The 12,319-nt window shown below is 39.4% G+C and overlaps 1 protein-coding gene across 1 annotated transcript in view; it reads left to right on the forward strand.

Moving 5' to 3' along the window:
• Positions 1-12,319, forward strand: part of TMEM164 (transmembrane protein 164) — a 40,244-nt gene that overhangs the window by 21,253 nt on the left and 6,672 nt on the right. Inside the window, exons 5-6 of the mRNA XM_068411812.1 lie at positions 1,903-1,981; positions 12,037-12,137. Of these exons, the coding sequence (XP_068267913.1) occupies positions 1,903-1,981; positions 12,037-12,137 (180 nt within the window). The remainder of the gene's footprint in view (positions 1-1,902; positions 1,982-12,036; positions 12,138-12,319) is intronic.

Below are 12,319 nucleotides of genomic sequence, written 5' to 3' on the forward strand. Positions count from 1 at the left end.
GCTTCAGAACAAGAAATCTTTTGTAGTGCAAAAAAGATGTTTTGTTTTACACAAAAAAATATTGCCAACACTACAGCAGCAAAACAACTGTTACTCTGTTCTCAGAAGTGTCCTGAGCATAGTGTTTGTGTAACTGACCCTCACAACTCAGCGAGTGTAGAAGCCCTTGTGAAACCACAGATACTAAATAGAGAATGCTCCTTGGCAGGAGTGAGTGCCTCACGTTGTGTTATTTATATCAGGAGCTATTGTTTCTGAAGTGTGCCTATTCCAACCGTGAGAGGTACCGCTCTTCCTCCAGTTAGGAAAGCTGCTTTAGTCTCTTCCCAAATAATTTTGATTCCCTCACTTTGCCCTCTGTGTCTTTCACCAAGGGACAGCAGAAAAGGTTCAGATTCAGGAAAGTTCTTGCTTTTGCATACTGTTATCTTGCTTGCGTTTATGTTTTGATACAGAATACTTGGAATAAGATAACCCAACAGATTGTATGGAAGATTTTTTTTTAGCTTAGTCTCCCAAGAGTTGGCTGAACATCTTGGAGGTTGCAATCAGGATGCTGATAAGTGTTCACGTGGGGGATGCCAGGACTAGCAGAATCCAGCTGTTCGTTTTAGCATCTTTTACATTCAAAAGAGGATATAAGAATTGTTGAATTTAAAAGATCCCTATATTAATTACCAGCTGTTTATTGACTGCTATTTAGGAAGAAAACCAAACTCTGTTTCAACCTCTCTCTGCTTCTGTTGACGTAGAAATTTTTGTAATGTTTCTGTTCCAACGCTATGACTTCAGTGTCTCAGAACAATAATAGAAAAGGAAGGCTTCCCCCCACCCCAAGAGACAAGCCATGGTGGTTACTCCTGTGAGATTTCATACTTGTGTGGTGGTATTGTCCAGTTTTCACTTCTGAAATACAATGGAAAAGTAGGTCTCCTCAGCTTTGTCAGTGAGCTGCAGTGGGAAGTGGAATTCTGATTTTTGAGTCTGAATCTTTTCTGCTACTGTTCGGTTTCAAATGTGGTGCTGTAGTTTAACAGACAGATATAGGGAAAGGCATTTGCAGATGGGGATAACTTTCAAATACAGTGCACCATGTTTTCTAACTGATAAAGAGCTAGAATTAGTTGTGTTTACTTTGAGCCCCTTAATCCAAACCCAAGAGTTGTGGTTCAGGTTATTTTTAGCACAGTTTTATTTTAGCACAGTCTGTCTGACTTTTCCTAGAAGAAGTAACATGAATTCAACTAAACACACAAAAGACTAATTGTAATTTCCCAAAAGTTGTCAGCAGGTGAGAAATACCTGATTTACTACTAACTGATAGCTTATTTACATACATCCTTTTGCAGCTTCTCTTTAAAACTAATAAAATATTGCTTATTTTATATTTGGTGAAGCTTAGCAGTTTGACACATGCAGGCTGCTATAAATTGGGTCTTTTGATTTTTGCACAGGCCTCAGTAATTACTTTTTATATACTTTTATATATAACAGACCGCATTTATAGAGTTCTGTCACTCACAAGGTAGCGATTATCTTTTCCTTCTAACTACTGTCATACGGGGTGTGTATAGTTTCTGGTTTGATTACTTGAGGGTTTTGCATTATTATTGGTAATTTATGCTAACTAAGAAAGGGAAAAGAGCAATCTTCTGTTACTTGGTTGTGCTTCTGGCTAATTTTGAGAATTGTCTGCTTGAAGTGCTGCTTGCATTTGTGGCAAGGGGAATGGGCACAGTCATCTGCACTTTCAAAGCACTGACAATTAAAGTAATCTCTTTGTTAATATACATAGGTGATAAAATAACTGAAGGGGTTGTCATGTGTCATAAGGAGAATGGTTCCTTGTAACTCGGTTGTTAGTGATGAGAAACATTTACAAATATTTTCCTTACTCCACAGCTTCCATTTGAAATGGAAATTTATTACATCCAGCATGTGATGCTTTATGTTGTGCCCATCTACCTGCTGCGGAAAGGAGGTAGGTTGGCCATTTACTCTATATGTATCGAATTGGTCCCATGCAATGAAAAAGCTGTGCTTAATGGTTACCACAGGCTTTACTCTTACTCTTTGTTTTACCAGTTTTCTCTATGTTGTTACTTAATAGTTTCTGATGTTATGTTGGAGTTGTAACCCAGGTGACCAAGACTTGTGTCAGGCACTGAAATGGGAATACAAAAATGGTCTTTTGCCCAAAGGGATATCAAGAATGTATTGGCATAATATGCACTGTCTTCTTGAGCAGCATCTCTGCCATCTTGCAACATTCTAAGTGGTTGGTGGGATGTATTTTTAAGACTTGTGCCTTCTTGGATGTCTCTTGAGAAGTACTGCAACTTAATATGAGCTGGAAAAAAAATTTATATCCCCATGTAAATATTAGTTGGCTAGTTCGATAAATTTCTGAAATTCTGAAGCTCTAATGAAGTGTAGTGACACATATTAGTGAAATCACAGAATCACACAGAATCCCAGAATCAATCAGGTTGGAAGAGCCCTCTGGGATCATCGAGTCCAACCATTGCCCTGACACCACCGTGTCAACTAGACCATGGCACTAAGTGCCATGTCCAGGCTTTTCTTAAACCCCTCCAGAGATGGTGACTCCACCACCTCCCTGGGCAGCCCCTTCCAATGGCTAATGACCCTTGCTGAGAAGAAATGCTTCCTAACATCCAACCTGAACCTCCCCTGAACTAGCTTGCTTGTTATCTCTTCTAACAAGATTACTATCTTGCATTCACTTACACCATAATAGTCCAGTAAGTCTGGGAATCCCAGGTTCTTCCACTGGCCAGTGATTTTTCTAATCGTCGCTCCTTAGAAGGGAATGCAGTATGTATTCACCTGGTGTGACGCTCTGCCCCCCTCTAGCGTTGACATGCCTCCAGCTTCATTTTCTAGCAGAGCTGAATTGTTTCATCCAGGAAATAAAAGATGATAATTTATGGTCTAGATGTTCAGTAGCCTTTAATGAAAACCCCGAGGATGTGATGTCAAGCAGTGGGATGCAATTTAGCAAAGGCTCAGAACATGCATAGTCAGCCTCTTCCATTCTGGTGAATCTTTTGTGTTTTATACCAGCAGTCACTTCTAATCCTTCACGCTTACTTCACTTTTTGTTTTTCACTGCTGAGTGAAGCTAAATAAAAAATATCCAAAGGAAATAGTGAAGTATCATACTTCAAAAGATCATTCTGTTGCTTTCTCTTACCAGTGAAATAAGTCATCCGCATTTAATTTTAATCCATCTTTGATAGCATTATTTGCCAGAATTTTAAGATGAAGTGCAGTATAGTTGTAGAAATTACAAAGTCCTAATAATTGCAGAAGGGGGTAGAAAGCATAAAGAACGATGTTGTCCACTGTAGGCAATGACAGACTGCACTCTTGTGATGTCCTTAAATCGCTTCTTTTGATGGCCTTGAAGTTCCCATATAACATCATTTTTAAGACATGTATTTCTTTGGCTTTAAAGTTTGGCCTGGAATGTTTCTTTGATTTCCGGTTGCTTGGTTGAGTTGGTTTGGTTTGGTTTTTTGTTTGTTTTGAAGGAAATGTTCTCTGGGTTCTTCAGCACCTGTTTTCTGGGGCTGATAGAACTGGATCTGCAGTTTGAAGGGCTTTGTGTTGTACAGTTGTCACCCTAGTGCAGTCTCCTAAAGGTTTGCCTGTTATTAATTTACAGGTATTTGCTGCCATCTAATGTTGACGTGGCAGTAGTGAAAGTTCTGAAAGAGCTCTGGTGGTTAAATATGTCAATTGAGATTGCCCTAGGCCGTGTAACTAATAACTGTTCCATTTCCTAATGCAGTTGGCTCCTGATCACCCGACTGACTGTAATACCTCGTTAGCAAGTGCCCATGGACTTTTGTAGTAGTTATGGCTAGTGCCACAGGAGACCTAATGTATGGTTTCTGATGGAAAAATTACTCAGCTTGAAAATGTTTGTTAATATTTTGTCATTTCACTAGCACCTTTGATTAAAGTATTTTCTGAGTAGATCACACCCTTTATCCTAACTATATCTTGTGAAAATTGCTTTTTCATCACTGGTGTTGACCAGTGTGCGGCTTTATTTCTGTATTTTAAATAGAAATTTCCATCCATGATATGGATTATGATCAGAAGTAATTGAAGGGTAGTAAAATTGCAAAAATGAAAAGGCATGGATTGTGTATGGAAAAATATACTACTATAGTTTTATTGGGAATCTGCCAATATTACTGATGGCCTTAATAAGATCTCGATCATAATATTAACATTTCTCAAAGGACGGTTCAGCAGAACACCTGAAGCAGAGTTGATTTGAGGCTCCTTCTATACAGAACTGCATGTCCGAGTTTGTTAATGTGCCAATCAAGTATCATACCAGTCATACACACGCATTCAATTACCTGTTGAAGTTTCCTTTTTGAAAGGAAAGTGGGTGACAGTAAGCAAGGGCTGTAATAATTTATTTTCTTTCTCTCCCTGCTGTTCATGACAGTGGCAAAGACAGGTCATGTTGCACTGGCAGCATCACCTTCACGTCCCCCCTGCCAGGGAAGTGTGGGGGCTTCACCATGCTTAGGACCAAATTGATGAGAGAGATGTTCAGAACTCAGGCTTCAGTGTTGAACAGTGAATTCAGTGATGCTCAAGGATGTATTGTGCCCTCTTGGGGATTAAGACCTTTCTCTCTTCCTCTTCCCTCTTCTTCCCCTCCTTACTGAGTGAATATAAATTTCTGTACTTCCCTTTCTAACATATTTTCTTCCCAAGTGCACATATGCATGTATACATACACAGGGATGCCAGGCTAGACAAAATAAATGCTTATGCACTATGGCTCTGATCTTTCTTGGCTGCAATAAGAGGCTCTCATGCAAAATAGTTGTAGTCCAGAGGTAACAACCCAGCATAGAAGATTCCTAACTCAAGGCAGTTCTTACATGAAGTGTATCTGCAGCTGGCAACTTTTTTGCTGAATGAATCTCAACTTGTGTCACCTGTAAACCCTGCCAAAAATTATAGTATGCATCTGGGCAGGACACAGCATTCCTGAAATAGCTGGATAGGCTGAACCAGAGCCGTAGGTCACTGTTTTCTCTTGTCCTTAGGAGGTAAGACCCTTGCTTCCCTGTCAAAAAAAAAAAAGTACTAATGCTTTTGTAGCTTCGGGATTGGTTTCTGTTGCACCATCTGAATGCTAGGATTGGCAAAAGAGAGGTGCAATCCATGAATTGTCAAGGTGAAAAGAAGATGGGAACCACAGCAGTGCAGATTTAGACCAGGGAACCAACCCCTTCACTGAAAAACTCCTCAAACCACTTTCATAGACAACTGAGCTTGTCTTCTGAAGCATATGAGTATGCTCAGATAATTAGGCTTTATGCTACAGATCGCTGGCGGAAGGCTTAGGGAGATGGCAGCTGAGGAAGTGTAATGTCTCCAACTGCCATAACTGTTTCAACAGTGCATTATCCTGACCTTCTAAGATCAAGGTGTTAGAGACCTTCAGTGGTGCTCAGGACAACTTAGTTTTTCTAGCTGTATGCTCTTAACATAATGAAAAAAATCTAGTTTGCACAGCACCAGCCTTAGAGACTCTCAGTTCTTGACTGTCTGGGTCCTTAAGCTAGTTTGGTCAGATTTTCGGATGGATTTGACAAGGTTAGATGTGCACCTTATTTCAGACTTCAAATCATACTGAGATTTAATCAAAGTGGAATTGTTATTTCCTGAGTGCTGTGAGCAAATGATATCATTCCATGACATTTTGAAATAAGGGTTAATTTATAGCAGCTCCCTAGCAGTGGAGTTCAGGAGATAATCTTTCTTGTGTTTTGAGATCCCCAGCGTTATTTAGTTGACTTAATAACTTAATGAAGTAGAAAAGGATGTTGGTGTTAAGGTTTTTATTAGGATTTTGTCACTTTAAGGAGCAATCTGATGTATGAACCGCTGTACCTGAAGTTCTAGGATATCATGTATGCTTAATCAGAGGCCTTTGTATTGGTGTCACTGAATGGTTGTGTGGTTCTGACACTTCAGCCTGCAGAAGGAGATGGTCTCCAGCATCTACTCTGTCAAAATGACTATGCAAAGTCTCCAGATTCACAATTCAAATGCAGGTTATCCACACTGGGGAGAGAGTAAATTGATTTGGCTGTATTTTTTTTTTTTGGGGGGGAATCTTTTTTTGGAGCCAAAACTGACAGTAATGACCTTGCAAATTCTGGACAGTCCTGTGGTCTGGCCCTGTGTATCTTAAGAGCTGATTCACTGTTGTACAGCTGTGCACACGTGGACACACATATATACCCTAAATAATTAAATAGGCAAGTTGTTTGCTGGGAGTAGAGTCAGCATTTTCAGCTTATAAGGCAAGTGCTGTATCTTTATAAGCAATAATGAAACTGTCTCTCTGACTGAAGTCATGAAGCGCTTTTCTTTTTTGATCTAAGTGTCTTCAAAATTGGCATCAGAAGAGATGAAGTTCTATGGCATTGTCAGAAAGTCAGTAGAAGTCAATTTTTTTTCTTTTTTTCCCCTCTCGTGGAGAATGCCTCTGACACACTTCACAAGATGGACAGAAGCAGCTCGGTACAGCCAGCTTTCTTAAGGGCAGTGCAGCGTTTCTTACCTAATGAGAAGCTGGGCTGAGTAGAACACAGATACCAAGTACAGAGAAAGGATCATTTTTCCTGTGGCTGTAAACTAGGAAAGTGCAATTAAAGCAACTGAGGATCTAAACTTGTGCTTTCTATTGGCTGTTAGGACTTGCTGGCAAGAGTGAGGGATTACCATATTTAAAGACATTTCTAGCTGTTGTACCCTTTCTCAGCCACTTCCCCACTTTGTGACACTTAGCTGTATTTAGCTGTATCTTTCCTTTGCTTTTAAATGGAGTTATAAAGCAGGCTTTATTATATACCTTAGTAGTAATCCAGGAACAAAATCACTATGTATTTCAATGTAGTTAGGTAGTCGTAAATCTAGTTTATCTCCATCCTCATTGAAATACTTGGTAATGTGCGGTACAGCTTTCACTGAAACTCTTAATTATTTGGAGAGCTGTCAGCTCTTGTGTATTATTCTCCTACTCTCCTGCTGACAGCTTCCATGTGTCTATTCCAGCTGTTCTCTATCTCCTGAATCCCATGTGTGAGGCATAAATGCCTGGTTCACTGTCCAGCTGTGCTTGTACTACGGCCCCTCAAGCAGCAGGGTGGCTGTGGCACTGTTCAGCAACCGGGAGGTGTGTGCTGTTGCTCTGGCTGCAGGCTCATGCTGCCGTCTCTCTTGTAGCTTGATCCTTTCAGGATAATCTCGTTTGATGATTTAAGAGAGCTGGAGAGGAAGAGGAGGGGACATGTCTCTGGTGTGTGACCCGCTGAGCTTTATGCACTGGGCAGTCACAGTTCCTTTGAAACTATGGTGGCCTGTTATGAAACACTTAAAACTAGGTAAGGAAGTTCATGTGGCATTCTCTGAGTGGGCCTTAGACTTCTGTTAAAGACTTCAGTCTCTCTCTAGGAGATAGAGAAGTTTAGAAGGGTATGTACCAGTATACTACTACTATGTGAAGGAAGAGGAAGAACTGCTGCTGCATCTTTATGGAACATAAAAACTGGTTCCTGAGAGGAGCAGGTAATACAGGACACCTGACTGAGCAGCTGGCATTCAGGGAAATAGAAATCTCCTGGCATCAGGTAGTGTTTTGAAATGTACACATAGATTCAGAACAGCTGTAGGGGAAACAGTGGTTTTCAGGCTCATCCTTTTGAGAACATTTTTCCTGTTTTCCCCTGGAAAGGAAGTTTGGTCTCTAGGCTAGCTCAGTAGGCCACACTATTAGAATTAGCCCTTTGATCAAGGGAAATAAAATGGAAATAAATCTGTCCTCACATTTTTATAAGCTTGAAAATGAAGGAATTGTAATAGTTGCTCTGAGTTTTGGATTAAGCAGCTCTACCTGTAATTGCGAGACTACTGAAGAAGAGTGTGCTGGGCTGGAAAACTGGTAAAGCTCTATCAAATGTAGTGGGAATGAATGCAAGACATTAATTAGGAAGAAGAGATTATTTTAACACCCTACTAAATTAAAAATTGTACTAGATTTAGGTTTTAATTCTCTAATTCAAACAGAGGAGTAATTTTCTCCTGCATTATGTTTTCATAGAAATACAAAAAGGAGTATTACTTTGTATTAAGTTGCGTTCAAATTTTTACAAGCCTATGTTTTGAGAACTTTAAATAAAAATAATAGTTCATAAGAACACTAGAATTAGCACAAGACGTTGGGGAGGGGAAGCAGTATAAAAGAAACTGAGTCTCTTTGTTGATCTTTAGATTTTTAAAGCCGTGCTTCCATTTCCTAGATGGCAAAATTAACCACTTGGCGTGTTCAAGGTCAACAAATTCTTGTTGCAGAAGCAGATGATGAACCCCGAACTCATCAGTCTGTATGAAATCCTTCCTATCAATGCTATTGAAATAATGACATTTAATTTAAACCGAAATATCCACTGCCATGCTATTTCAACACAAGAGCAAATACACAGCCTACTTGGATGACCCTGATTTGGAACAGTCTCAACTGTCTGGGGCGTGAGCATTTTTGAGAATGAGATTAGTGCCAGACCGGCAGTTGGATTAGATGTTTGAAAGTGCTTAACATATAAGAATTGCCTGTGATCCTTAGTGAATAGAGAGCGAAACTCGCTGCTACCTATTGAAATCGATTTCCTATGTAAGCAGCAAGTAGCTTTTGCCAAAGCCAACACGGGCCATTCAAACAGCCACTCAGCTGGGTCTTGATTTCCCTGTTTGTATGTTTCTGTTAACAGACTGTGTAGTGCAGAAAACAAACTACACTGCTCCGTTAAACAGTCAGCTGTTGAATAGCAGGACTGTAGAGTAATAAAACCTAAGTGATTATTTATCTAATGAGGAAATGTACAGAAAATATCCCAGGTATTAATTTAAAATTAGTTTCCCAAAGCACAATGGGAACCCAGAGCACTCTGAAATGTTTTTATGTGGAGGTCATTGTTTCGTTTTTGTCCCTTGATGCCTGAATATTGATACTGCTGAAAATCACACTATTATTTTCAGGATTGCAAAGTCTAGTAAGGAGGGATTTTTCTACTCTATAGCGAGATCAAAAGGCTGAGGAGGGTGAGAGTTGCTAATGTATTTTTTTTGAAGTTTTGCAACAGAGAGAGGATGTAGCAGTGTGAAATTCTTTGCTGGAGGAACCTGAACAGCTCTCCCAAGTGACTTCTGAAACATGATTCCCTGACTAGACGGAAGCTGGGCATGAGAAGCTTGGGTTCAAAGCCAAATTACGCCACTGATCTATCTGGTTTGTCATCTTGTGCAATTTCCTTAGTCTTTCAATGACTGCTTTCTCCCTCCAGTCTTGTTTCATAGCTGGGTTCACTTGTCTATTTTAGTGCTCACATACTACCTGCACTGTAAGTCCCCCAAATATCAAGGTCTCTGGATTGTAGCTTTTCTGAGTGCTTACCTCTCTAGACTACTAACAGCTGTTCTCAGGCTTTGTAGAATACTTCTGAAATAACTGCCAACCAGGCATGTTCATGTGAAAGCAAATTTGGTATAGCACTACTCTGCCAGTTCCTGGGAGCTGTTTTAGATACCTTATTTAAATTTTATTTTGTGTTTTGCATCTAGGTTAAACATGCACCTCAAACTGCAAAGACAATACAAAAAACCTTTGCAAGTCAAACAATGTTTTCTTTACTGCTGAGGAGGGAGCACAAAGAATTTCTGTATAGCACTTAAAGTTGGTGCAGCCAAAAATAGAGCCATGCTCTCCTGAACTCTGACACCAAGGCTAGTTGCTCCTTCTCTTGCGCTCTGTAATGAAAAACCGTATTCCAAGGTAGTATCACGTATCTGATGTTTTCAGGCCGTGGAGTTTAATGAATATCGTTGCTATTTAAGTAAAGTCTCCTGTACCGTTTTCTAAACAGGATACCAGCTCTTAGATCATGCTTGCTAAGTATGTTCAAAGACTTAGACTGTTGTGGTCTTTTTCCCTTTAACTGTAGAGCACTCCGCTTAAAAGTGAACTCTACGTGAATAACTTTGCCTTTGGATTTTGCTTATAGTTCAGACGCTTCTTCTGACCTTCACCTCCCCACTGGATAAGAAATCTGATAAGCTGCCTTATGCTTTCAAAGTAGCTTCCCTGCTCATATTTATCATGGTTGCACCAAGTCACAGCTTGCTTACTGAAACATGGTGTGCAGTTGTAGCCAGGGTAATTACACTAATATTGTCACTCGTTAAAGTCAGTAAGTGATATATGGGGTGCATATGTGCGGCTGTCATTCAAGCAAACAATCAACTCCTCACTCTCTGTTTATCAGCCACAGAGAAGCGATGTTATTTTGAGTGGACAATGAATAGATGTACAGTTTTAGACAATAAAGTGTAGGTAATTTTGAATTTGTAACATTCACAAAACGATATTTAAATTAGATTATTTCAGGTAGCTACTGCAAAATCTATCTGAACTGGCGTGATGGGTACAAACTGTGTAAGAAAACTATGCAGAAGAGAATTGTAAAAGGGCAACAGGGACTGAGAAAGCAGTCCTCTAGGGATTTTAAACCTGAGATGGCACGCACCATTATATGGTGATGTGGTAAAGCAAGTAACTGCAGTTATTTGCCTTTATCTACATATGATACCATATATAGCCATACTCGTACCAGCTTTAGTCTGGTGAGTTCTGTCATAGCTAGCAACCCCTGTGTAGTGATTGGAGTTCCCAGGAGCCTTGTACAGTGTATGCTGAAGTCTGTTGACTCTCCGTGGTAATTACTGAATGTGCTGGCTAGCAAAGGCTAGTATGAACAGTGCACTCTGTGCTGTAAGCTGTCCTTTGAGTACTGGATACACATTCCAATATTTAATAACATAATGGATCAGAGAACTGACAAAGGCAGATAAAAAATGCCAGTGTGTTTTTATAATCGTCTGAAACTCTACAACTTCTTATAGCAGCTGAGAGCATGACATTGTGCGTCTTTTTCTTTCGCGTCCGTACGTTAAGCGATTAGTCATCATAATATTTTTCCCCGTATCTTATACTGAAATTTTCATGTCTGTTAGTAAGGGTCTTGACAAGTCTGTAAACTGTTTTTGTTCTCACCATATGATGTTTGAATATGTAATTTCAAAAATAGCCTTGTATCCAAGGTACTTTTATTAGATCTGATTTCCCTGGTACATTCTAGATCACATGACATTGTGTTTTGTCAGTAAATTGACAAAACCTAGTTTCAGGAGGAGTGAGAAAGGTGTGATAATGTGGTATCTGCTACTTCATTTGAAGGGAAAAAAATATTTTACAGTATCTGTGATATCTACTAATTATAAAATTGTTTGTAGTGTATATCTGAAAATATCTCCACAGCAGTTTTCATTTAAAAGCACAGTCTGTCATTAATAGATTGATTACTTTATACAGCTTTTCTGTTCCTGGGCATTATTGGTGCAAGTTACTTTTTAATAGCTGTTAAACCACCATAAAATTAGGAAATGGCAATTAGGCTCTGCTCTAATACAGTGCTGTGCAGGAACTGCCATGACCTAGGTTAGTTCTGTGCATGCTGAAGTCATAGCCCCCATAAGAAGCAGGTGTTTAAGTGTAAATAACCTGATTTTTGAAATTCATTGTATACCATTACTGTATTTTAAAATCACTTAGTACTTCTGTGGTAGAAGGAAGAATGAGGTAAAAATCACTGGTGATGGTGAAAAATAGGCACGCTTAATGAGGTAACATATTGTACATTTTACTGCTGGAGCAGAAGTAGGGAAGGAACTGCTCAGGACGCTCCAGGTAAGAAATAAGGCTCTCAAATATTAATTACTGTAATGGTATTGAGTAGGTTATCAGCTAAAGCCAGATGCCCTGACATCCACAGAGGAGAAGAGAGAGGATTATTCAGGAGTGCTTGATGGACACAGCAATTCAGCTGAACACTAATGTATTCCTTTCTTTTCAAGGTATCTACACTCCAGAACCACTCTGCAATTTCTGGTGGGCTCTTTTATCCACGGGGTTTATGTTTGTATATCATTTTAGCATCTTGCAGATTCTGGGATTGGTAAGTAAATACAGGTTAATAAATGGATAGTTTGCAAGTACATTCAAAGTAAAAACACTGACTAGTTTTCAAAGTGTCCAGACGGATATGGATAAGACTAATTGCATGCAAATTTTTAATTGCATGTTCTAATGGACATTTGTATCTCATATCTCACAAGTATCGGTAAATATTTCATAAAT

Source organism: Nyctibius grandis, chromosome 13 (assembly GCF_013368605.1).
Source record: "Nyctibius grandis isolate bNycGra1 chromosome 13, bNycGra1.pri, whole genome shotgun sequence".
Classification (NCBI taxonomy): Eukaryota; Metazoa; Chordata; class Aves; order Nyctibiiformes; family Nyctibiidae; genus Nyctibius; species Nyctibius grandis.